Here is a 27250-nt window from a genome sequence, read left to right as displayed (position 1 = left end):
AAATAATACTAGGAAAACAATAGTAAGCACATTGTTAAAAAACTTTAATACGTCTTAGTTCTTCCAAGATTTCACAATAAAATCGCATAAACATTCACGTCCTATAATTAATATCCAAACGGATATCGCAAACTATAGTATTTCGTATTAGAAATAGAACGTTCATTGAATTTTTTATTATTATTATTTTTATAATCTATTTTTCATTTAACAAAATATTTTATTCTTTTTTTTAATAGAACAAAATTTTTGTTCAAAGTATTTTGTTCTATAAAAAAATTTCGTAATGTAATATATAATTTATCAGTTTCAGAGATAATATAAATGTGAATATTATAACGTGTAAGGCTGAAAAAGTTGAGATAGAAACCATCGAAAACATGATAAGTGTTCATCAAAAAATAACGGGAAGACTAACTTAGAGATATTATATTATGCACTAACCAGGACTCTATACAAGTTTACACTAGCAAGTCAAAGTCATAAATTTAGCTTGCTATTCATGTACACTGGTAATTATTCACAACCGAATAAGGAGACAATTTAACAGCTTAATTAATCAAATCGTTACAAAAACTATTGAATATCTTACATGTTCGAGATTTACTTCTCTGCTCTTCTATAACTATAAAAGAAACTTTTTATTTCATTTATAATGAACTTGTCCACAAAGAATTAACAATTTGTGACATATACATATGTACTTTTGTCTCACATGTGAGTCTTATACACAGTCAAGACATATTCAAATATGTCTCTTAAGCTTATTATATTATATTTCTTTATGATATTCCATTCAATATTAACATTATGTCGAGTATAGAGTAAATCTTTTTTTTTTGTTTAAAGCGAGTGTTCAATCCGAATATTTAAATGTGTGTGCGCGTGTGCGCGCGTCTAGAGTTTAATAGTAGAAACCAAAAATAGCGTATTTTTGATATCTACATTCTACATTATACGAAATTTACAATCAGATTAAAATATAGCATTTACTTACAATATTTAGGTACGAAAGATTCGAGATACCTTACATACTTCTTTTTATAAATATATGAAAGAATAAGATATTTTAATGATGACCTTTCTTATACGTTTTTTATTTAACAATTATTTATTCATTGATTACCTGTAAGCGTCTTTACTATCTTGTTAGCACGGCTGGCATTTTCTCAAGGAAATCTTGCTCAATAACCGTTTCTAACTGCATGTTATTTATTGGTACATGCGTATTGCACATCGCGCGGCTAAGATCCGAGAAAAAATAATGCAGATCTTGCAGAGAACGAACGCTATTTGATGTTAGCAGAAGTTCTCCCGGATTCCTCTTAACCGATGAACTTATTGGTGGAAACTATAATAGATAAGAAAAAAAAGATCAATGAAAATTCTGTTTTAATAAGCATAAATTTCTTCAAAATCTCAACTTCTCAATAAATTTACCTTATTGTCCATTAATTTCGCTATTCTCGTAATATGCGGTACAAAATCTGAAGACAAGTTATTGTTGTCCATGCATCCCGCCGCTGCATCTCCGACGAATGCCCATTTATACCTGGACATTAACATAATAACAATAATTGCAATAAAACATCAGCTATTGAAAAAAACATTGACGTAAGCAGGGTTTTTTCAAGAACGCGTATATAAAGGAAAATTTGTGAGAAATTACATCTGAAACTGCGGTAGTCTATGCGCGGGCAACAATAACGCCAGGTCTAGTAGCTTCGCGGCAGCTAATTGCAACTGTAACCAATGAGGATGTCCATGCGCCTGAAGTCCATTGCTGGTGTTAACAGCCCATGATGAATCCAGAGCTGACAGTAGTTTAATATGCGAACTGTGTAGAAACAAAATGTAAATTTAAGTAAAATTCACAGAAGAAAAGAATTCATTGGAAAAGTATGTTGATAATTTTAAAGCATCCTGCATACCCCCCATCTTCCTACCATCACCACTTTTACGAATGCCATTTAATGTCCAATTCTTAAAATAATTTTTTGAATATTAATGATTTAACAATGGCATGAAACATGCTTTCAGCCGCTATTTTGTATTTTCTACAGAAACATGTAGGCTAATATGATCCATTATCTCAAAAAAAAGAATATCCCGATAAATATCCCGAAAGATATATTTCAGATGTAAGGATCACGTATGACCGTTTTACATGATATTTACGTGCTTTTGTTTGATGTTATTTTTCCCCAGTCATATTAGGAAACATGCAGCGAGTAAATGATGAATATCACATTTTTATTGCTTATGAAAGATCAGTAATAAACCGGACATATTAATGCACCCAATTGTGTATATACATTGGAAATGTACATTCCTCTTTCCTTGCTCTGCCTTTATAATTACGACGGTATGCGTACGCGTGCAACGTACGTACGTCGAATATTCACATTGGAACATCAAATTACCTGCTTTGACGACTGCTGTCCCAACACCATTCAAGTTATGGAGGCATCACAAATCCCCATCAAATTGCGGATACCGAAACAGAAGCAAAAACGATACAATATTAGGTAGTATTCATGTTAGTAAGGCATGTATACAGACAAGTTTCTACGTCAATCGGGATGTCACATAATATTTTCTACTGATATACCACTTAACAATTTCCACATTCACTATTTCCACATACAAGATTTTCTCGATAAGTAATCTCGCATACATTTTCCTTTTATTTCTATTTTTTTTAAATAAATGTCATAAAACAATTGTTACATAAAAAAGCATCAATCAAATCATTTATTATTACAAATACGACTTTTAATTATTACACATATATTCTTTGATTGGTTTTGATAAAAAAACTATGTCTGCAAAATACTTTAAAGTTACTTAAAGCAATTATCCGCGATTCGATTTATGTATTCGATGAATGCATTCATTATTGCAAACACGAATCTAATCAAGTACTATATTCCTTTTTATATTTTTATAAGTAGTTTTACAGTTACAGTCACAATCTTTTTTCACAGATTATACATTTACAGCAATATTTATATTATGTATTTCTTTTTGTCTTGACAATTGATTTAGAATCCAAAACGAAAATGCCGAACGATAGAAATAAAATAATGTATCTCGAATAAAGGAACCGATCGCGCAAATTACAACTAAACATGTATCATGCACATACGAAGCAGCAGCAGCAACCCACAAGCAAATTTCTCCAATATTTGAAAGCAACCGGGGATTGGAAGAATTTACGTACCTGAATTCTTCGCTATCTGTACTCAATTCCTGTTCAATATACAGAAAAACTTGAACCAGTTCACTAACTATGACCGGCCATAAAGACGTCGCGTGTTGCGGTGACATTCTTAATAACAACACACGAAAGCATAGAAACACTTGCGCTTGGATAGATGGAATTACTTGAGGTAAGCGTAAACTGTCTGCCAATCGTTCTGAAACCGAAGAGTATAATCAATATGAAAAATATCTATACGACGTTCCACGAATATTTTGTAAATAATCACCTTGTATCTCCGGCATGTACTTGTGATACTGATCCGTTTCGCTGCAAAGAATGACGAATGCCAGTCGCTTTAAGAGTTGCGCCTTCTGTTCATACTCTTGCTCCTTCGAAGAGAATATGCTGATCCCGCTACCTTGGGCCATGGAAACACGATCTGTTTGACAGAATAATCACAACATATTAGTCTGCAGATTATGCGCGCAAACGCGTTCCAATGTAACGGAAAATATGCATTACTCATTAAATCCCTGAAGGTAGTATTGTCATGAGTCATTAGATTATCTATTATGGTTCTCCAGTACGGTAGACACGCCGGTATCATTTGAAAAAAGGCTGAGTCCAACAGTAGATCTAAAACATCCTTGCGCCATGCTTTTCTCGTGTATTGGTATCCTGACAAGGAAGCCAATAACTGAGAACAAGCAGTGAATGAGGCGATATTTTTTATCCTGCAAAATTATATAGAGTAAGATTATTCAGATAACATTTTTACCGTACGAGTGCATCCGGTTTCTTAATTATCAACTTACGTGTGATTTTTCAGGTAAGGTGTAACGTTGTACATAAGATTTGTCAGCAGCGTCACCACACGTTCCTTCTCTTGCGAACCGTAGCTAACGTCCAACAGTGGCGCGAGTATTTCCGCTAATACCGCTTGTGCTTGAACGCTATACGCTGCGTTAGGTGGAGTTCCAGGTGTTCCTATAGGAACAAAGTTGCCACTTATAACTGCAATTTATTTTACGAGAGATATTTACTTTCAATTTTCATTCGACTCAATTGCGTCGTATCGAAAAAAGATAAACCGCGGTAATAAGAAGAGAGAGAATTCACGATTACTATATAAAAGATTCCTTAAATACATCTACAAAATGAAATGCACATTACGCACCAGCACCATTTTTTCCTTCTTTACCTTCCGAAGAACCTTCTACCACTTCGAAAACGTCTTCCCGGACAGCCAGGTTTCTCCTCAGCCATGTCGTTTGCTCCAGACATGCGCCAGCTATTTGTGAACACGACTCGATCAGCTGAAATTTATTAAAAAACGAAAAGTCGGGTTACTCTTTATGCAAGACACGCGAATCAACCGCTTGATCACAACTCAATCATACGTAATCACCTTTGCGGATACATCTTGCAAGTCCTTGATATCTTTCTTCTCCTGCATGGGTGGACACTTTTGCACGTATTCATTCAATATAGCTAACAAGAGAAATTGAGCCGGTGCTGTTAAGGACAGACCGTCCTTCAGTAAAGTGAGCAAGGAAGCCCAGGACTCGATAAGCGACTGCGACGTGTTGCTTTGCATGTACACGTAAAGTAATTCAAGCACAGAAACTTCCAGTGAGAAATCTTGCTTGACTCCGTGTATCGGCGGTGGTGTTTTTACTACCTGATGCACGGTGTGCACCAAGGTGTCGATCGGCATAACACGGATAGCGCTAACCAAATCGACCATTACTTGCTGATTAGGGCAGGCTTCTGGGAGTATCTGCATGAAAATGAATTTTAATATCAATTTTAAAAATTGGAAGGAAAGAAAATATTTTTTCCGACCGATCAATTGCATCGGCTAGCCCCTACTTCATTGACTTAATTATAAGTAGTCGCACAACATTAATTACCTTTTTTGAAACACTAGACGGTTGACGTCTTTCATGCCAAGCAACTGCGACTGCAGCCAAAAAGTTCGCTCCATGATGAAAAGAGATGGGAGATAAAAGTTCCAACAATTGGTACTTGACTATTCTCGGATTACCAACCACGCAACTGGCTTGTTCACTACATAGATGCACATATGTTTATGTTAATATCACCTGGTTTCGATTAGCAATCTTTTATATAAAATTAAAATGTAATATCTTTCGTTTAGCTCTTTCATTTGGTCTTCTATATCGGTTGGCATCGCGCAGGAAGTAGTGCTAATCTTACATCTAACGTCTGATAAAATAATATAAGGCATACTTGTCTTTTATTGCTAGAACCGCTTGCCACAAAGCGGACAAGGATGCTATTATTCTTGGCAGATGGCTTAATGCAGTTCTTCTGGCATGTTGTTGCAACTCAGTCGCACCAGTTTTATCCTTCCCCGTTGATAGGTCCTACAAAAACGAAAGCTAAATTTTTATCATCTATACAATTGAAATATGATAATTTTTATCAAATTTCGTAAAAATGCGCTTAATCTTATTCAACCATGACTAACCGGAGAAAGCGGGCTGGGCATAAAAACATGTATAAGATTGTTGAATATCTGGCCGGGATTAGCACCGGAAATCCCGGTTTGTATCGTGCCACTTAGTGGCTGATTAAACGAGAATCCAATTTGTTGGGAAGTATCCAGCAGGCAGTAATGCAGCAAAAACGTCAAAGCCTCCAAATGCGTTACTGTGTAATCCGCAGGCAAACAACATTCTACCGTGCTTATATCGTGCAACTTATTTGTCAATGCCGGCTCTTCGCTGATATAATACGACGCAAGGTGTTCAATATTGCTGCACAGCTGATGAATGACCGAAGTTACTACGGACGTCAAGGATGATCCCATAAACGGCAAGCTGGACGTAACAAGAGTCGTCCAATGTTGATGAAGATGCCTCATATGATCCTGCGAGATATTATACACTCGTTACTTATCTAATCGATGGCCAATTGTCGCTTTCCGTTTTTTAACCATTACATCAATAATCATATGGTTTGCAAACGATTGCACAAACGATTACACACCAGTTGCAATGCACTAAGGATACTAGCAAGAAACATCGGTTGCTGCGAAATTGACGCTCCGGGAATATATTTCAGGCTGTTTCCGATTAAATTCGGCACGGTCCGTGTCGGCGAATTCGGTATGGATGATGCTGTTGGATTGGTCTCTTCTCCCTTCTGGCTGTTACACTGATGTTCCAGCATAATCAATGCTAGCAGTAGTCTTCAGAGAACAAATCGTTCGTTAACACGATTGCACACGTACAATTATACGAATGTAATTAAAAATGGGTGTAATGTCAATGCCTTGGACACATCAATTATGAATGAGTAATACGAAATATTTCCGGTGGATTTGATCTATATTTACCGTAGTAATTGTATCTGGAAAGCTTCTGTATGATCACTCGCTCTATATTTACATTTGTTAACATCACTGTCAACGAACGGGTCGTTAAATAATACAATTTCTTCGGTAAATGTAAAAACATCCTCGTTCTCCTTGTGAGCGTTCTTCATGCTCATAACGCTGGACACAAGACAGTGCAAAGCGACTTTTTGCACTTTACATTTAGTCAATAAGTCAACTATGTAGCAACTAAAACCCTTCCCAGAGTCGCGAACGATTGGGATTAGCTCGGAAAATATCAGCGTTAATAATTCTGCACTTGCAAGTTGTACCTGAAAATTATATTAACAATTATATTACCAGAATTAAAAATATTCAGTAATACTTAAATTAGCAAGTTTCACAAAATATTCAATTTAAATGTTTTTGTAACTGTTTGTGTATGAACGTTTTGTAAGTTTTACTGAATTAAAAAAATAAAACCTGATTTTTCCGTAAATAATAATGTCACAATTTTTAATTTATTTATTAAAGTATTTTCGAATATAAGTTCCACTACATACCTGACGATTACCCGCAATCTCATCGTACGTAAGTCTCATCTGCCCAAGATTTGGATAGTAACTCCGCGCAAAGTACAAACATATGCTTATTAGCACTTCTAAATACATGCTACTTCTGTAAGCCGCTGCGAATTCCGTATTAGCTATATCGCCGTGGAAGTTCCTTCCGAAGACGCTTTTCCTGTGTCGCGCCAGTAAATTCAACAGGACTGTATTTTTTGTTGCGTTCGTCACGCCAGTCGTCGCCGCTGAACACAAAAACATCCGCGTATTTGTTAACAGCTCGTTTCTCAGTGTACGTAGAGCGTAGAGAGTTCTAGCCGAGTCGTAGACTCCACAATAGAGCAGCATGTGCGAATGAAGATTGTGGACGCCTAGACCGATATTCCGCTTAGCTTTCGCGTTATGCTGGAGAACTTCATCCTGCCCAAAAAAAGCGAGAGATAAAAAATATTGAAATGATCGAAATTCATCATGATTCTTATTATTTAGGCAGACTATGCATTGCACGCACTGTATTTTGACGCGAGATACTTATTGTTCGGTAAATTACAGTACATTAAAGTACTTGCAGTTTTAGGCGGTTCAGCGACATCACAAAGTTGCATCGCACGATCGAGGACCTCGTTTAAAATCTCCTCAACTATACTGGCGCTGCTGGAATTGCTGAAGTACTCCTCCGCAGTAGTGCTGACGTCCAGGTCACCATCGTCGTCATCCATCGTCCAACTGGGCACCTCCGCACTCGCTTCAAAACTGCCGATATCGTGATCGTAATTTGCGCTGAACTCGTTCGTGCTGTAATATCTGCCCTTCATAATAGTGCCTGCCACTTCCCGAGATCCGCCCGGCATTATAACCGATTCCTTCTTTTGTTTCGACTGTTTGCTAGTCACCTCGGGACTGCTCGAGTCCAAGCTGTTCGTTATAGAGTCCAAGGAGGAGCCTACGTCGTCATTCAGCTTCTTGAAGCTGTTCTTGTCTTTTGTTTTTAAACTGGAGTTCGCCGATTCGAAAAGGCTCTCGTCCAGGCTGACAGTGGAGCCTTTATCAAAATCGAGTTTCTTGAAGCGGGTGGCGTTTCTCAATAATTCCGTTGTCAGATTTGTCTTGCGTGTATTCGGCGGCGAGTCGTCCTCTGTCAGGGAATCGTTCGAGTTCTCGTTACAATTGATCGAGAGAGGATTCACGAACACCGAAATTTTTCTGTTGCCGGATATGCTAGGTGGCACCTCGAGTTCCTTCATAAACTGATTCCTCTCGGTGACGTAATGATTACAATTGTCACGAGTCGCTAACGTCGTCACGGCAAAAATCCGTTTGATTTTCACTGGATTTATCGCCTGCTTCTTCTTCTGGCCCTTTTTCCACTTTTTATCTTCGTTCACGTTATCGCTCACGTGATATATCACGTTACCGTCGACTGAACTAATCGCGTAAATTTTCGCAGCGCCTTCGGTATCGTCTTGAATCTCCGACTTCTCCTCCACAGGATCGTTCTTCGTTAAAACGGTATTGCTGTGCTGTATGCTCACATGGAGCACGCTCATGCGGCACGTGGATGGGTCCAAAAGTATTGTCAACAAGGGATCTATCACGCGCGATATGTCGCCACGCACCAGGGAATGTAGCAGCCACGATTGGGCTTGCAATTTTAACGGTGAATTGTCCTCAAGCTGAAGATTGTCCAATATTTTTAGCAAGGACCTGCGCAACGCAATGAAGTACAAGAATCAAGTCTGTGAGATTTTATAATTGGACAAATATTCAAGATTTTCTACTTACTGATCAAAAGTTTTGAGACAACCGCGTAATCTCGGATTCATTTCGATCTCTCGTCCCAAGTGCCACAAAGTAGCGAATCTACCAAATGCTTCGATTCTCTTTTCAGGATTCTGACAGGTCAGCGCGGAACCTATTAGATTCTCAACCGCATTGCAAGAACTGTATAAGGCGTGATGCAATTCGTGCAATAATTCTACGCAGCGTATCCTGAATTTGTGGGCGGGAAGCTCGCCCAAATGATGCCACAAGGAATGTGCCAATACCTTTAATAATTTATCGTTTAATAAAATTAATAAAATTTTTGGTTAATTAATTACATTACCGAGGATAAAAATTGTAATTACAGAACATACCTGAAATACATTAGTGCACTGCATCAAATAAGTCATGTGCCATTGTTTCAGCAAGGGCACCATGATCACCGCTGTCACTCCCTCCCCACTTTTGGGGTGCGTTTCGATATCACTGTGCGCTTTTAACAATGCTATCAAATCTAACAGCGTGGCAATGCTTGTTAATTGTAACGCCGGCTGCTTTTGTAACCAGCAGGAGCAGACTATCAACACTATCAACCACTCCGGAAGAGCGTGCTTGAACTTGGGTTCTTCCTCCACGAGCACATTGTCACCAGGCAGAAAGTATTTCGGGAACGTGGATAACTCGACGAACAAACTGGACGCTATCTTCATGGGCTCGATCCAGTCCTGATGCGACGTTATATCTAGATTCAAGTGAAAAATATCCAGGCACTTGGTGTCCTCGGTTTCGGACGTGTCCTGACTGGAGAATCCAGAATCCTCCATATTTAGTCTGGAATTCAGCAGATACTCCAAGGAACGCATTCTTTCGTCAAAACTCTTCCTCGTGCAGGACACCATCAGGCGGTCGAACATGTCCTGCACCGTTCGTTCCTTGCTCAGTATCCGACTGCTAATTAACTTAACGTAGAACATTTCGTATTGACGGAGACACTTCTCCAACATGGAGTGCTGCGCCTGAAACGCCGGGGATGGTCCCCTGTATAAAGATCCCGTTGATCCCGTTGGACTGACGTTTAAGCGTTTTAGCGTAGACAGTTGATTCTTTGGCGAAGGGCTTACTGCACAACTCTCGACACAGCTTGCCTTAATGTCGTCCATACTCTTATTCCTAGGTAAGGATTTCACGTCCTCGCTCACAACAACCGATATGTTGCTACCGTCAGCCTGTATAGTGTAGGCATCGCTCAACTTGTTCTTACTCCCCTTCTTCTTCGATTTCTTCTCGCTTCTTTTCACGGCACCGCCAGAATTGGCTCGTCTCCTCGTGCTCGGACTTTTCTCCACGAAGGAAATGCTAGATATGTCAGGCTTATTCAATTTACTGTCCGATTGGCTCTTCTCCAAAGGAATCACAATCAAAGAATTATCACTAGGAACCGTAATATTATTCAGAGATGTGTCCGTCCTGACGTCCGCTTCGCATTTGTCCGGCTGGTGAGCCGTTATCACTGCCGGTTGTACTTTCGACAAAATCTTGGCACACAATTTGAGACTTTTTGAAATCTCCATTGACGACAGGATACTAATGTGATGCAAAAGTTTACTAGTTATTTCATAGAACAAACCAGGCAGATGTTCGGATGGAGTATCTATGAACGCGTCCAATGACACGGTCTCGAGCAAGAATTCTGTCAATATGCATACTTCCACTAAATTCGGCATTCCACTACCAATCGGTCTTACAACAATCTCTTCCGTTGCATCTTGCGTCTGCATCTTCGTGTTGCAGGCTTTTTCAAACAGATGACCACAGTGCGTCCAAATGTACGACGGCTCCAAAGTCGAGAACAGCAAGTTCGCAGATTTCACCACTTCATTTGCTTTCAACATGTGACTCGACAAAGACTGTTTACAGGCATTATAAAATGTCCTAAAATTTACACGATTAGATATTGAGAAAACTAGCGAAATTTCAGATTTAATATAACATCAATGTTTTTATTTTAAATAAGTTTGGAGATATACCTAAATACTTCAAACAGAATGTCATCCAAAATTACTGGACCAATATCCACTTTATCGAGTAATGAAACGAGTATTCTATACGGTCTGAGATCCTGCGAGTTTTCTTCACACACTTCTTTAAGCAGATATTTTATCGCTTCGACTAGCATTTCTTTCGAATACGTATCAAAGTATGTTACAGAATCCTCCTTGGAATCAGTAGTCGCATGACTCTTTTTCTTTAAAATTGACGTGTTTACTTCAGTACCCAATAACCAAGCAAACAGCCGTCTACAATTACAGAAAGTATATATAAATCTAAGATATTCATTTTACTTTATAAATTTACTTATAAATTTATTGAAACCCCTCGCTAATGAACGTCGATGTTGCTAAGAATTGATAAACCGTTCCTATATATATGTATTTCGACTTGTACAGAAACGCGAATATATTATATTTGTTACAATTTGCATCAACATTTTAATTATTCCAATTAGAAATATTGTTATCTAAAATATAAATTGTTCAAGCATCACAAAAACTATTTTTTTTACCTGTTTAAACTCATATCTCTGCGCAGTATGGTAACCAAAGCAGCTTTAATTAATGATATCATATCTTGATGCGTCAATTGACTGTTGTGTATAGGAAAGCCTATTAATAGAAAATCCAGTGCACTTCTCTGCACCAGTACTGAAGTGTCTTGTACACTAGCACACAGCGCTGAAACCTTTAATGAATTCAAATGTTAAAAATCGAAATTTTTAAGCTTTAAGAATATATATATATATATATATATATATTGATACATTTAGATGTAATTTCTCTCTTACCATGATTTTAATATTAGTACCCATAATGTATTTTTGTTCCTCCATCAGCAGTTTTTTATTAAAGTGAGCCAGCACGAAAGATATAGCAGGTAATCGGATACTGGAATTCGAAGCTAAGCAGTCCCAGAGGCATGCATAAAAATGTTGCGCACCCACACCTTCGCATACTTTCTCCAATAAGGAATTGGTTCTGGTGAAATAACAACATATAAATTTTTAACATTACTTATGAATTAATTATACATTATCCACATGTATAAATCTTTATTGCTCTATAAAGCGAATGCTAATTTAATAATGTACGATATCCAACCTGTCGAAATGATCAGATCCATCTTCCAAACCTAACAGAACGCCGCTTAAAAAGCCGCTCAATCCAGGCCTCAACCTTTCGCCGAGTGGCACGAAGTGTGTCTCGTACACTGTTAATAATGATGGTCTCACATTCATAGCAGCATGACCCAATAATGGGAAAAGACCTGATCAGATTGAACAACAAACAAATACATAGAGATATAAAAATTGTTTGTGTTTTCCTTACTTTTGCATAACGTATATGCTTACCTGCACTATAAATAAAAAGTTCATGACTGAGTCTATTAGTGCCCATGCACTTAAAAATAATGTCATACGTCTCTAAGGCTTTCAAATGAACACCAGAAGGTAATGCCGGATGCATGCATTGGGCTAGTCTCTTCGATATTTTGATTCTTCTTGGAATGACAGGAAACTTCATATGACTCAGTAACACCTTATTGAGCTTGCCTAACGCAGAGATTAGATCTGCCCATTCACTAGTGTATTCAAAGCTTTTCAGTGCTTTGTCAACAGCGGATACGTATCTATGTGATAAATATATCATAATTAATATCTTAGATCAGTCCAAGACCTAAATATATTTTATATACAGATTTCGAGTAGCTTCTCTCTCTTTCTTTCTCTATCGTCAATATTCAAAAATTATAATAAATTTTGCCCCGCTATACTATACTTACACCCGATACTTTGAATCCTTCATCAACTCATACTCCTCTAAAGCGATGGAACCCATGGCTGCAATTTGTTATTCTTTCTTTTGGTATCTATTTAAATAAACCATACGGTGTTATCCTTCTATGTCACCTTACATGATACCAATCTTATTTCACAAAATGAGTCATAGCAGGTCTTTCCTGCTTATGCTACTGATCTTATCACATGACATATCATGTACAAATAATTAGCCATACTCCACACATCTAGAGTTTAAATATTTTACATATTACAGAACTTTATTTATTGCACATTGTACGTTTTACATTGCACGTTGTTTGCTTGCTCGCTCGCTCTGTGTGTGTGTGTGTGTGTATGGATACACACATATGTTTTACCACACGGAACCTCTCAATTTAATCATTCAAAATTCTCTTAAATATATTGAAGATTATTTTCAAAAATTTACAAAAGTAAATTACCTTTTCGTTTTCTCACTGAATATACAACCATGGAACCGTACTCGAGCTACGATACACTCATGATTACACCCGTATCTTGTATTTACACAAGTTGAATTGCTACCAACATCGCTATCAATTTAGTTATCTCATTCTCGTCGATACCCTCGGAACTCAGAATTCCTTTCTAGTCGAAATATCATTCAACAGCTTACTGACAGCATAAGTAATTTAACATCGAGTTCGGTGTTTACGTATGAAATTTTCACTTACTTGCCTTCAGCAAGTTCTCGACGTTAATCCCGTAACCATAATCAGGAGATTAATGTCGATATTTCATACATCCAATTGTCTCTGATAACGGACGTTCCAATACCAACGCGTCGTTTGCTTCTGATTAGTGTGATTTTCGAAATCGAGAAAATTAACTTACTAACACACTACTATTCGCGCTACTGAGAACCACCTCTGATTGCGTGTTGACATGTATTTGCATAAACCGCTGACAGTGCTGGTGGTGGTAGCAGACATAACATATGATCGACATATGACCGTGAATCAAAACCCGAAATACGCAGATATGGTTTTAGAGATCACATTGACACATCAGCCTGATGATTATTTCCACTTGCCCATGCTCGAATTATTTTTAATAAGATCGAAAATACGATATACGATCAAAATTTTCTTTTTGGTTATTTCCTTTTTTATCATCCGATAGTATATCTTTTCATACAATTGTAATAATGAATAGAATATCTTACATACGCTATGGTGGTATATAATGAGATTTTATTATATATCTAAATCGTCGTAAATATTTACTTGCATTAGCAAGAACGAACAGACTGTGAACAGTTATTTGGCGCTTTGGTGAATTCCAATGTCCCTAGATATAATGTAATGAGTGCTGTGATTGGTGGCACCGACAAGGTACTATTCGGTCATATGAGAGTTGCTATTCGTTAATGCTCTCTCAGAAATATTGCGATCGTCCAATAGAATTGCACTACTGGGCTGCGTTCCGATTCCTTACCTAGGTACACCCGCTATATTGGAGTGAGAAAGATACAAGAATGAGATAAAAAGAGATGGAGAGCACCCTGGCGTGGAATCGGAACGCAGCCCTGTATATGCGTATATACAATGGCATTGTCGCCAATAATTGCTTTGTTGGTAAACAATTCGTGATGACGTTCTCGTAGCATGCCTTGATGGGATTGTAATTAATCTGAAATGGCTGAGGTAAAGCGAACACCACATCCTGTGACACACGGCTCAGGACAGGAAATAACGAATGTAGCGCAGGAAAAAGAAAAGAATAATACAAATCTGGAGGCACATAAGGACGTCGAGACGACAGCTCAGCAACCGGTTTATCAAATCCGTCCACATTTGCATGAAAAGTAAATTTCTCAATTATTTGAATATTAATCTAGAAGATATATAGAAATAAATATTCCTCTATCTATTAAAATTTATAATATCTTCATATCAAGTATGATTAATCAATACACGGTTAGATCTTTAGAAGCTTGCTTTAGGTATCATTTTGAGAATGTATATTACTGCTTGGATGAATTAAATGTTGTTATAGCGAAGTTTTTTGTCAAGAAGATAAGTAGCAATGGCCATTTGGTGGTCAACCATTATTTACTTGATTTAGTTTGTTACAGCTACTTTTTATTTCTGAATTCCTAAGTTCCGATGAGCATTAATTTCAGTGAAATCAAAGCTTTCATCAAATAATCATAATATTCCTGAGACAATTAGAAAAATCTATCCATGTATTGATTGACTACACTCAATGCTCTATTACAATTACTGTATTGTAATCAATGACATGAAGACGTTTACTAGAAGATATATTTAGAATAAAATAAAATAGTGTTAAACATACAATGTTTGATATGATGTAGTACCAATCCCATTATTTCTCAGAAATATTACGTACATAGCAATTCTATTTTGTATACGTGCATAAATTCCATGTTATAAAGGAAATTGTACGAATCAGCGATATAGCTGATCTCCTCTAAGAAAGATTGAAACTAAAACAATATTAGAATCAAACATTCTTAATGCAGGTTTAAACCCTTAAGCGCAAAAGAAATAATACATGATGTGTTATTCGATCAACTTGCCATGAAATCATACGATGCACAAGCAGCTGCTCAGTGGACTAAAGATATAGCAGATGCTATTGAAAAAAGAATCAAAGGTGATATCTGATAAAATTTTCTTTGCATGTGTGTACACAGCTTCATTCTAGATTAATCAGTGTATTGAAAATCCTCTCTGCATTGTAAGAACACGTATTTATTGCATCTTGGCTATTCTTTCCTTGGCATGTTTACAGACTTACAGTTTAAAAGATACAAATATATTGTCAACGTGGTTTTGGGACAGCAACATGGCGCTGGCATAAAAATAGGTACAAGATGTATTTGGGACACAGAAGCTGATACGTATGCTTACGACAGTTTCATCAATGTAAGAGAAACATAAATTGTATTTTAATCGCACAATTTCTGAATATGGTATTTTATTGATAGATTCATATATTCGTTTTTTTTTATTAATCTTGAATTATTTCTTATTAATGATACATTATTTTTCAGGATACCATATTCTGCACAGCTATAGTATATGCCATTTATTATTATTAAAACATGTTTTTTTTCTAACGTAAGAACACATATATCGACAAGATGTATAAGTGGAAAAATCATTGTTTAGAAACGTCAGCAAATTTATTAAAATACAATGTGTTATTAGCGTAGTTAATATGTACATAACATATGTCGTTACATAACTTTTGCGTATAATTACAGGTAATATTTGCATTCACAATGCAACGTGCATATCTCCATTTGAAATAATATAATCATATTTTCCACTTGCATGATCGCTTATACATTAAAATTATTATAGCACCATAATTCACGGTAATATAGTATAATTAAATTATTTATCCTATTTATTATAATATTTAATGTCATGATTCGTTTGCTTTATTTATTTCTTGAACAAGATGCTTTTCAGAAAACGTTAAATGTAACGATTAATTCGAGATTCAGGATATTTCTTTGAATGACGTTGAGTGTATTTGTATTTGTTAATTATACTGATTATAACAGACGTTTTTAACATTAATTTGAATAGCCTGTTACCAATGTTGTGTGTTGTACGTTCTACATTTGCGTAATAGTGGACCATGTAAACAAAGATATAAAAATATACTTGTTAATCTCTCAAAATTCACAAATTGATTTACTAGAATTCTACTCTACTACACGCGGTGCTATCGATTAACTTTATTATTTCTTGGATTTACACACTATAATAAAATAAATCGCAAACATTTTGTATAAACATTTTATAATATCTCATAATCATGCATTTAGTTGTAACAAATGTTATATTGCAGCACATTCTAAAAAGATCTCTAAGTTGTCATTGGAAAGAGAGAGAGAGAGAGAGAGAGAGAGAGAGAGAGAGAGAGAGAGAGACATTTACAATAGAAATAAAATTAAAATAAAGTTTCAATGTGTGTTCATGTTATATACGTCAATATATTAAAATAAAGTGTCAATAGCATATTAATTTTAATTTTACAACATACAGCATGACTGTTTTTAATCATTTGATTATTATTGTATAAAGGATTAATCGTGTATTAAATATAGTACATATATGCATATCTGTTCCTTTTAGCTGCACTTTCTACATTTGAATTGAGATAAACGTATATTTAAGTCTCGAGGAAATAAAAGGAAAGAACAGAATATGCAAACGAACAAATCTCATATCAAGCAAGAATAAAATGTGAAATATGTAACATGATTTACTGTAAATCACATGTTATTACATCAGCCATCAACGTTTTTCTTGATTTCTTAAATTGGACACTTAGATTTCGCATTATCAAATTAAACGAATCGAACTCCGAACCAAACATCCTTGCAAAGATGTATTACATTTTAGTTGAGCCTCGCTTCGTATTATTTACATATATTAACGCACTTTATCTTCAAAGTTCCAAAAATTTCTTAAAATAGATAAAACATCGCTTTTGAATACGTTATAAACGTTTCTACAATTTTTTATAAACCATGGCTTTGGATTAATTAATATCAATTACATCGAAACTAACGTACCAATAATTAACTAATAATGCTTTTCGTCAAATCAAGTATTACGATTAACTCAAAAATTATTCAATTGTTCAAGTCTTTACTCGATTTGAGGCTCAGTTTGCGTTTCTTTCAATGAAGCGTGTAATTTCATTGCGCAACATCTTTTAGTGGCGAAACATCGATATCTGATAGAACATTATGAGATGGATCGTGTTATGATGAGTTTAGTTTGGAATTTGAATTTTTCTTATTATACTGTAATAAATTAAGTGTACATTGCGTTTCATCGACACGTTAATGCAAGAATAAGTTACATAATGACGCAGGGCAATGCACAACACAATGGCAGGCAAACCGGCACAACAGCTCCACCCTTGCCGCTCTTGGTTTTGCTTTTGCTAGAAGCCTCGTATTCGTATTTTCCGCTAGCTTTTTCCCATCCTCCCTGAAAAATAATTAAAACACAATTCAATCAATAAAATCGATGAAATCTAGCGATCAAAAATATCGATATCGATATGTCTTACATCGACATTGATATCGTTCATGTCATACTACTTTTTATAAAAACTAATTTTTTTTAGATTATTATATAATAAAAAGCAATTTTGAAAGATTTTGATTGTTCTATTCCTGATTGTGCATTTAAAGAGTTATCTTGTACGAGAATAAGCGGTTATCTCATATGAGTTATGTATCGATATGTGATATTAACAATAATACACAATAATCTATAACAATTAGTCATTTTTTATTAAAAAATTGAAAGAGGAAATTAAAATCGATCGAAGAGATTTAAATATAATCTGCGACAAGGAACAATTTTTTGAGACTGAAAGTAATTAATTTTTAACTTTTGTCATAATATTTCTCTTTACAAGATACACAGCAAAATTAAAGACAGTTTCTTGTACAAAAAGAACTTTATCTTGCGATGAAACCTATTAAGAACTCAATCAGTTTAATCATTACTGAGATCTGAAAGTTTAAAGTGCTCTTAACTAGCTGTTTTGCGTATATGCATGATTGGCCTTGCTGATTGTACGTCGCTCGCGACTACATGTAGCGCGAAACACTATTGTGCCACTTGGTTGCATAACGAAAATGTCATCAATTTAATAGCTTACGCCTGCTTGTGACATAGCTACGCTGGCCTCTTCTTTCTTGGTGAACTCTGCCGAGCCAGGAGGATAGTAAACTGGCGGTCCAGCAACATTCTTGCTTCTGACTTGCGGCGGTGTGTGCGGAGAAAACTCAACTTCTTTCTTTTTTGATGATTCCTTTCCCTTTCGATGCTCTTTCTTCTCGATCTCCTCCAATACTTCTCGCTGCGTGAACAAAATAAGATTTTTATATTTTATATTTCAATACACCTAATAAAATTATTGTTAAACAATAATGCAAGATTGATCAGTTTACCTCAGAGTCGGAGAATGAAGCCATGAGATCCTCGAGTTTTGCTGGTGGTCCCTCGCCGTTGGTGATCGGCTTAGCGGGGCACACTTGAACTCCAGTCGGAAACGGCTTCGGCAGGAGGACCTCATGATCGTCTACGTTCCTGTTCGGCGGTATGGTCGTTGTAGTATTTGAGAATTTGTAAATCCTCGTTGGAGTGTCCGGTTTGTCAGGATAACGCCCGCTCGACGGCGGTCTACCAGATCTGTACTCTTCGAATCGATTAACGGTTCTCGTATGCGTCTCGCTTACAGTAGGCGGTTGATTCTGATATATCGTGTCACTGGGATAATCTGGACGATCACTATCGACCTGGTAGTACTTCTCAGTCACAGTCGTCTTGGTTTCCATGTTTCCTGGCGGGCCAGTACGGTAGGAAGGCTGCGTCGGTTGGCTGCCACCGTACGGCAATGCTCCATGATGTTCCTCTCGATAGTCTCGATAGAACTTTGCCTCCTTGTGTATGGTGGTGGACTTCTCTGTGACATCGCTGGGCGAGCCAGTGTATCTGCCTGGTGTACCAGGACGTCCCGGTATATCCTCCACTTGATAGGTGACCATTTTGTCCGTAGAGGTGCTAGTCCCAGTAGTCCTCGGTAAAGTGTATGTGATTGTTTGATCGCCAGGCAGTACGACACTCCCTGACTTGCTGCCTGGCAGATATGTTTCCGGTCCTCCCGGCAATTCGTAAGTGTATGTCTTGATCGTAGTTGTCACCTTTGTGTTTGGACCGGGTGCAAGATTGATCGGTACCGCGGTTGACGATGGTACGTACTCGATGGTTTTGTATTCTTGCGTACTTTGAGTCGATCGTGGCTCGGTTCGATAATCTGGAAAAGGAAAAAAATTAGTTGCTTATTTCGAGTATCAAGAAATTGAACACGAAATCAGAATTTCGTGATGCTCTATTAATCGAGATACGCACTAGTCTCATATTTGACATCTTTCTGAGTTCTTGAAGGGGATATTTGTTTCGAAAGAGACGTTGGACTGTCGCTGTAGGTCTGACAAGTACAATATTAATAATAATATTAGTAAATTCGTTTCAGTTAACAAAAAAATGAATTAATATCAGAAAACTTATCTGTGAGAGCATAATTTTGTACTCACTAATTTTTTATTGACTACTGTTTTCTTAATAGTCGGTTCTGGACTTTGATATCCATATGCTGGAATTTTACTTTCTTCGTAGGTAGACTCATGAATGTCCTCGCTGCAAACATGTGAATTTATGTTAACACGTACTGCATAATTTCACTAAATAATACGCAATGATATAGATCGAATTATGAATTCTCCGAATTATCTATAATAGACTTCTTTCAGGACGTTTTAGATAGCTTCAAATTAAAGAGAATCAAAATCTCTGTTTTAATTAAGAAGTAGCCAATAGATATATGCTATACAACTGAGTAAGTCGGTTGGCATCTATTCAGAAACAGACGTTATTTTAAGATCTGTGTTATGAAACGGAACTCACATCAAGGGTGCGCCTGTGAGAGGTATGTTCTTATTTTCTGACATAATCCACGAATCTGAAACAATAAATCACATTTGGTATATATTATCGCGCCTAATAAGGGGCGACATGAGCAACCGGTTTTTATATTTTTCACGATCGCTTCACGTTTACTTTCATCACGATTTCAAGATATGATCGAGTGGGTATACTTATCTCAAATAATTCAAGCAATTTGATTTTTGCCACTGTCAATAAAATAAAATATTGCGCTCTATAGAAAAATATAAAATATTGCCGCAATAAAATCTTGCGCTCTATAGAATATTCTATAATTGCATAGCGCAAGTATGTGAGATTGCAGTTAGCGCATATGTATTATTTATATACTTATTTATATCATATTTACATATAATACTTGTAATCTACATAATTTAATACAAATGTAAATTTTCTCACCTGGTTTGCCGTCCAAGTCCTTGTTGTAGTGATACGACACCTGTTTGTACGCTATCGTTTTGCTTTGACCGGGTTGGACCTACAAGTGCAACAAGAAAGCAGCCGTCTCAACGCAGAATTCCACATCGATATACATAGGCATTTAGGTCATCTGTTTTTATGCGTAATATCGATCTAATCGTAATAAATTAGTGCGAGTAATGCGAGTAGGCAGTGATTTCGTATGAGACTCGTCTTATAAGACTGCATGATTATCTCATGCATAAAACATGAGCAGCAACAGCGTTAATATGTTTGTTTCTGCGATATTTCGATCAAGCTCATGCCTAATAAATATATTAAATGCTGTAAAACAAAACTACGTAACAAAATCACTATAATATTATAAATAAAATATAAATGTTAATTAATAAAATGTTAAAAATAAAATTATTTTTTATAACAGAAATCTTTAATATTTTAATTTAAACTTTTATCAGTTTTGCGGCACGTAATTTATTTTGACTGAATTTTATTTTGACATAAATGTTAAATACTGAAAAATATAAAGGTTCAACAAAATATCAGCTTAAGTTAAAAACTCACATCTTGTAGCTCTGCGTCCAAATGTTCCAGTCCTGGTATACCACTTGGCATGCCTAGTGGACCACTGCTGACAAATTTTTCCGTGGTAGTCGTCCTTGAACGAGTCGGAGATATGGGTCTAAAAAGAATATTTTACACTGAAGATTTTTGCATGAATGAATGAAATACATATAAAGCAGAGATACATAATTTTAGTTTATTATTTAATTTGAGGATGTTTCTTTTGCTCACCTGCCTTCGGCCACCACTCTGGCGGGGTTAGCAGCTGTCCGGTATTCGATTTGAGGAAAAGGTGCTCTACGATCTCGGCTAGGAGTGGCACTTCTCGAGACACTCGTCTGCAAATCCTCGAGAAGTGCATCTGAAAGAGGCAAACCGACTTAACACTTCGTTCATGCTGTTTTAACAAAGAACAGAGACGAGTCTTAGTACGTAGACAGCTACTTTATTAACATCAATTAAAATACTGAAATAATTCATCTACGCAGGAAGTATCCGCATTGCAATTTAAAATGTAAATATAAAATGTAAAAAATTGTAAATGTATGTAAATGTACATTACAAAAAGTTTATTTTATTATATCAATAAGTCATGAGGAGGAGGAGGAGGACAGACAGAAGAATTTAAAATAATTATATCATTAAATATTCGGAAAAGCATTTGTGCATCATTTATTTCTTCGAATTCTCAAATGTAAATTTGCAAATGGAAGAGAGAATGGACTGACTGAATGGAAAAGAGAAAGGCAAAAAGGAGCAACAAATGGATAGGGTTACATCTCTGGTAGCACGTTTAAAGGTATACCTAAGTTGTTTTCGAGACTGTTGGCCGTGGCTGCTCCGTCTCTCTGGCCAGATATAGGACCACCATGACTCACGATCTTCCTGCTGGTGTGCGACGTCGTCCGCTCTCTTACAGCTGCTGACATTGTGGTCCTCTTTTAAACCCTGCCTCACGAAATCTGTAACGAGTAACAAAACCAAAGGCTGGAATGATATTCAGATTAGTCTCGTTGTAATTAGATTTTCTTATTAATTAGCTTCACCGTCGAGCACTTGAAACGATTAAATCTTGGGCCTCTCTGAATTGAGGATCAATTCAAGTAACTGGAGTAACTGGAGTAGCGTGGGTGGATATTTCTCGCAACACGTACACGCGTTACTTATAGAAAGCCGGGATTATAAATAGAACTGATATTAGGACTTGGATTTGCAACCACGGATTTTCGCAGGAACTTTCGTACCCGCCATTTAAAGCTAATTTACGGCAATTCGCCCGATACACATCAATTTATCGGCTATCTCTAGATATAGAATTATAGATGCAGATCTTTAGATGTAGATGTGAAATTTTGTCAAATGACTGTCTATTTCAATTGTTTAAAAAATACTTTTTCAACGTAATCAGTTTTTGATAAAATATGTTGGAGGCCAGAATTAAGCAATTCGGTTTTAACATTCTATATTATTACGTTAGGTATTTTAGAAAGCGTAATACTGAGTTTTATAGAAATTATTAATTCATTCATGATATATGAGTCTAAAGAAAAGAATTAAATCGATCTGGAACTAAATCTGCCGAAATGCCGAATGAATGGATTTTATATTTATTCCAGTCGAAGGCACCGATACGAATGAGGCCAAGGGGCCAAGGAGCCTTTCTAAGAATCGGCAGTTGAAGAAGCATCATTTGTATGTTACATCTATAATCAAATCTGAAAATGCATAATTTTGCACTTTCAGATAGTCAGATGGATAATTTTTGAAAATCATATTTTGCTAATTACATGAGAGTAATTCTTAATTGTATTAATATTTCAATAACAGGAAAATACAAGCGACCATTTTTCAAGCCAAATTTGACAGATCTTTTATTACGACGAGTTTGGATAAATTAGTCCAAGGTCAAATGAATGCAGATTAAGGTCAATTGTGGTATTATATACGTATCTTTACGACGAACATCGCTGCGTTGATTATGACTTACGAGTTGTTAACGATATTGCGCTTGAGCTGTACATGTACATTTATCAAGATTATTGCCAAGACAATTTATTCCCAACGAAGTTGTATCGTAAAATATGTACTATTTCACACCTTAGCAAAGTGTGAATACTTTTTATAATAATATTATTACTCTATACAATATATGGTATTGTGGTATGTTATATATGTTTAATAGAGTAAATTAGAGTACTATTGGTCCACAACACAATCTTTCGAAAAATTCAATATGTGTCCTTCAGTCAAAAATGCACCTTTCTTTTATATTAAAATGTTAATGTTGTTCTGCAAAATTATTCGATTAATGTTGAGTTATAAAATTTATTATTTTCCATAATATAATAAAATAATATAATATAAAATTACAATTTTAACAATCTCAACAATTTTCTCAATATATAAAGTAAAATCAGTAAAATATCGTTATTTTTAAATTTTTGTAGTTTTATTAGAGAAGAAAAGTAGACAGGAATTAGACAAGGAAAAACGAAATTATACTAAAGCAGTTATAAGGATTAGGATTAATAAAGATATACAAATAATTAAAAAATTATTTAATTTGTAAGCAGCGAAAATTTTTCACATATGAATTACATTCTTTCTCATATCTAAGAAAAGTAAAATTCTCTTGTGTATGCGGGCGCGCATGTGCATGTGTGTGTAAATAAATATAAGGAAAATTACATTTTGCTTATTGAAATGTAGAACTTGTAGAATAATATAAGTTATGCATTCAAATCATAGCTTCCACCTAGCGAACGATAATCATGTTAAATTTGCATGTGCAATTATTATTAATTGCTTTCAACAAGTGTGGATAATGACTTACAAATATAAAAAAAGGAATGCACATCGTAATACCTTTTTGTAGATCTTACCTAACAACAATTTTGAGATTATACATAATACTTTGAATATCATAGATTTATATATCATTAAATTTCTGTTTTTATTTTATTTTTATCCTTTTATTATGAAATAAAAGAAATTTGATGAAATGTGTATTAAAGTGGTGTACACGTCTAGTTTTGGTCTATTTTTGACACATATAGTTCAACAGTAACACCTATAAAATAGCAAAGAGCTTTGTAAATCGAGCCAATATGTTTTTGGCATTGCGCCTATTTTTGTTTCTACTTTCGTCTACATGGCGTCCTCTTTCTTTGTGGTTCTGAACATACGAAATTGTCATATCTATTTTCTTGCAGATTTGCTTCGCGCAAAAATATGCCTATCGTACAATGTTAACAGAAGTAAAATAAAAGATGGAAAAAATTTTAATAACATTTTTTAACTTAAGTATTATACAAAGATTTTTATTATTTATAATAATACTCTTTCTATTTCTTTAATTAAATTATTATATAATATAATTAATGATATAATTATATTAAATTTATATCTATATATAAAATGAAACTTTTAATACTGCTATATATTTAAGAATTTCGATTTATAAATAATGTTAATCTTATGTGTGTTGTACGTTATATACTGTGTAAAATAGTTTTCAATGAACATCTGTGATGACGCATAAATCATGCACGTCGATATTTACGCCGAGCGATCTTTAAAACGCACCTAACATGGTTAAGATCCACAAAGACGGAAAGTGGGATTCGACCTTCCGCCTATCTTTGATCATCTGCTCACCATATTACGTATGCTTCATGAGATAAGTTCCAGTTAACTTTGCGGACTCGTAGTTAATTGTTTTATATCTCGCATTTTAGAAGCACCAATTTCAAAAAGCACTCATAAAAAATCGTTTTTTAATTTCTGATTTTTACATTATATATTAAAGTGGTATAATCATTTTGCAAAACTCTGTATCAATTCTGATATTTATGAAATTTCATCTAATAATAAATGTATGGAAACAGTAATTTGCGAAATTTATATAACATTATTCTTTTTTTTTCTTTCCTTTGTAGTCTCATAAAACCATGTTATAAACCTGTTTTTTAATATGGACTTAATACACAAAAGTTTTGCATTTAAAACATGATATAAAGCTGAAAACATGTTTTTGATATCTTCCCATTTTATCTTTTGTTTTTTTATATTTACAAAATTAAAATTAAAGTTTTATATTTTTAGACATATAATTACATTTACGTATTTATTATATTCTGTCTTCTTCAAATTAATGTAAAAATTATTGATACAAAAGCGATATTTTTCATGTACACTTTAATAAACTGCAATGGAAACTGTGAATGATTTCCACGTTGTTTTAATCAATGACATGTGCAGCAGAATGACTGTCCTTGTTTGTACTCACTGAAAGCTATATACTTCAGCTATTTCCATGAAAATTTGATTAACTACATATTAATAGTAGATGTATAAAAATAATTCAATTGAAATAGATATACAAATAATTATACAGAATAGTGTTATATTATTATAAAATAATGTTATTTACCAATTATGAAGTCATTAATTTACAAATTGGCAATTAATAATAAATATTTAGTCATTTACAATATTACATTTAGATTACTTGATTAATTTTTGCACCTTATTTACATCCTGTTTTTCATCTCTTGATTTATAGTTTCTATTATTTTGTAAGTATTTTTAACTGAGATAGTTAATTTTAAATTTAATTTTTAATTTTCTATGGTATTACATTGAAAACGAGGTATAACGGATGCTCTCATGTTAATTTAAAAATATGCACAAACACATTTTAGATATCTTTCTACAGACATTCGTATAATAAATTGTATATTCCACAAATATCTTGTAGCACTTATAGCTTATGCAATATTGAATGTTTAGATTGAAAAATATTACGAAATGAAAGAAGTTAATATCAAGCTTTCAATCGACATTAACAATTTTGAAAGAAACATTGCAAATTATTGTACGACCACTCATACCTCGCGAGAAAGGATAATCCGAAATTTCCACACCAACTAAAATCACTTTATTCTGTCTCGTTTCCAGTGATCTTGGTTTGGTCACGATCCGACTGATCCAGCGAGCAATTCACGAAATACCGGATTGATCGTCCGTCCAGAACTGACTACATTTACTTGCTGCTTCGCTCACCAGAATCCGTCGTGGGTAGACAGGACCAGTATGTGCGCATGCGCAATAGATCGCGAATTGTTAGGTGTCCCCGACATCCCCGACCCACGCAAACCTTCGATCAACGTGTTTCAAGATCGAGATATCGTTGGCATTGCGAAATATCAACCTGATGTCGATCTATTAAGGACAGATTGAGGAGAAAATTTTTATGTAAACTCTTTATTTTAATAAAGTTCGTTAAAGCATGTTAGATTTAATAAAAATATAAAGAATTGTTTAATCACAATGTCTTTATGTAATGTTAAATAATAATAAGCATATATTTTTAGATTAATGCAAAAATTCTTAAATCATAAATATCATAAAATCCTTTAATTATAAATTTTGCGTTACGAACGATAAGTTTATGTCTAGTACATAACAAAGAATAACATGACAAGAAATGTATTTAAAAAATTCCTTTTACTTATATTAGTTTTATTTTCTTTTTGAAAAATATTTACAAAAGATTTGTAAGTTGCAAATAGCAGAATTAGAATATAACCGCATAATGTAAAATTATTTTGTTGATGGCAATAATATGTTTTTTATTTAATCAACGTTTAACTGCATATATTTAAAAATTTTGTTCATATTTTGCCATAAATAAAAAATGACAAGAAAGAATTTTTGTTGTAAGTAAATTGGTTTTGAAAGAGAGTAAAAATATTTATTCTTAAAGAATCTGTAGGTTGTGTTTTGGTGATGACATCATAATGTACAGAAACGAAAGATGACAAAAGATATCTCAACTTGTTGCTGACGTCAGTTTGCTTGGCCCACGCCGTATACTCGCAGGTATGCATAAATGTGAGTTAAACACACCCCCACACACAATACTTAGTCTACAAAAAACATGCATATTCAGCTAAGTGTACATGGAAAATGAAAAATCGCATCTTCTTGATCTTTGAATTT

The 27250-nt window shown here is 35.0% G+C and overlaps 3 protein-coding genes across 10 annotated transcripts; 1 reads left to right on the top strand and 2 right to left on the bottom strand.

Annotated features, from left to right (window-relative positions):
• Nucleotides 1-27: 27 nt before the first annotated feature.
• On the bottom strand, nt 28-14038 carry LOC105278332 (protein dopey-1 homolog). 8 transcript variants are annotated; one of them, XM_011337354.3, is made up of 27 exons: nt 13424-14038; nt 13172-13337; nt 12713-12955; nt 12282-12559; nt 12031-12196; nt 11718-11907; nt 11439-11614; nt 10903-11172; nt 9250-10807; nt 8897-9159; nt 7684-8818; nt 7112-7534; nt 6570-6880; nt 6221-6422; nt 5700-6101; nt 5459-5595; nt 5119-5275; nt 4614-4985; nt 4383-4521; nt 4021-4192; nt 3728-3939; nt 3492-3644; nt 3224-3419; nt 2424-2438; nt 1670-1837; nt 1441-1552; nt 28-1351 (listed from the first exon to the last, which is right to left on the bottom strand). In XM_011337354.3, the coding sequence occupies exons 3-27, from the start codon at nt 12766-12768 to the stop codon at nt 1142-1144; spliced, it is 7473 nt and encodes a 2490-aa protein (XP_011335656.2). In that variant the 5' UTR covers nt 12769-12955; nt 13172-13337; nt 13424-14038; the 3' UTR covers nt 28-1141. The 8 variants fall into 8 exon arrangements, with proteins under 8 accessions (XP_011335656.2, XP_011335654.2, XP_011335659.2 ...); XM_011337352.3 differs by having other exon boundaries at nt 13172-14038; XM_011337357.3 differs by having other exon boundaries at nt 2424-2435; nt 13172-14038.
• Nucleotides 14039-14261: 223 nt separating this feature from the next.
• On the top strand, nt 14262-16405 carry LOC105278334 (tctex1 domain-containing protein 2). The gene is made up of 4 exons (XM_011337362.3): nt 14262-14556; nt 15238-15371; nt 15510-15643; nt 15772-16405. The coding sequence occupies exons 1-4, from the start codon at nt 14387-14389 to the stop codon at nt 15817-15819; spliced, it is 486 nt and encodes a 161-aa protein (XP_011335664.1). The 5' UTR covers nt 14262-14386; the 3' UTR covers nt 15820-16405.
• On the bottom strand, nt 15889-26277 carry LOC105278333. Its single transcript, XM_011337360.2, has 11 exons — nt 26140-26277; nt 22053-22209; nt 21479-21608; nt 21248-21365; nt 20663-20741; nt 20225-20279; nt 19855-19957; nt 19670-19748; nt 18709-19574; nt 18417-18617; nt 15889-17734 (listed from the first exon to the last, which is right to left on the bottom strand). Exons 2-11 carry the CDS (start codon nt 22174-22176, stop codon nt 17600-17602), a joined length of 1890 nt encoding a protein of 629 aa, XP_011335662.1. The 5' UTR covers nt 22177-22209; nt 26140-26277; the 3' UTR covers nt 15889-17599.
• Nucleotides 26278-27250: the final 973 nt, after the last annotated feature.

The sequence above is a fragment of the Ooceraea biroi genome, chromosome 10 (genome assembly GCF_003672135.1).
Source record: "Ooceraea biroi isolate clonal line C1 chromosome 10, Obir_v5.4, whole genome shotgun sequence".
NCBI lineage: Eukaryota > Metazoa > Arthropoda > Insecta > Hymenoptera > Formicidae > Ooceraea > Ooceraea biroi.
The sequence above is the reverse complement of the archived record's forward strand: the minus strand, read 5'-3'. Positions and strand labels throughout refer to the sequence as shown.

Excerpts from the sequence above, each read along its gene's own strand:
- LOC105278333 (XM_011337360.2), bottom strand. The coding sequence starts at position 22,176 with ATGTCAGCAGCTGTAAGAGAGCGGACGACGTCGCACACCAGCAGGAAG. Across the intron at positions 19,749-19,854 it reads CAGTAGTCAATAAAAAATTA|ACCTACAGCGACAGTCCAAC; the intron begins GTGAGTACAAAA and ends TGTACTTGTCAG. Across the intron at positions 17,735-18,416 it reads TAGCTATGTCACAAGCAGGC|GGAGGATGGGAAAAAGCTAG; the intron begins GTAAGCTATTAA and ends ATTATTTTTCAG.
- LOC105278332 (XM_011337352.3), bottom strand. The coding sequence starts at position 12,768 with ATGGGTTCCATCGCTTTAGAGGAGTATGAGTTGATGAAGGATTCAAAG. Across the intron at positions 11,615-11,717 it reads GTACTAATATTAAAATCATG|GTTTCAGCGCTGTGTGCTAG; the intron begins GTAAGAGAGAAA and ends AATTCATTAAAG. Across the intron at positions 1,553-1,669 it reads AGACTACCGCAGTTTCAGAT|GTATAAATGGGCATTCGTCG; the intron begins GTAATTTCTCAC and ends GTTAATGTCCAG.
- LOC105278334 (XM_011337362.3), top strand. The coding sequence starts at position 14,387 with ATGGCTGAGGTAAAGCGAACACCACATCCTGTGACACACGGCTCAGGA. Across the intron at positions 15,372-15,509 it reads TATTGAAAAAAGAATCAAAG|ACTTACAGTTTAAAAGATAC; the intron begins GTGATATCTGAT and ends GCATGTTTACAG. Across the intron at positions 15,644-15,771 it reads CTTACGACAGTTTCATCAAT|GATACCATATTCTGCACAGC; the intron begins GTAAGAGAAACA and ends ATTATTTTTCAG.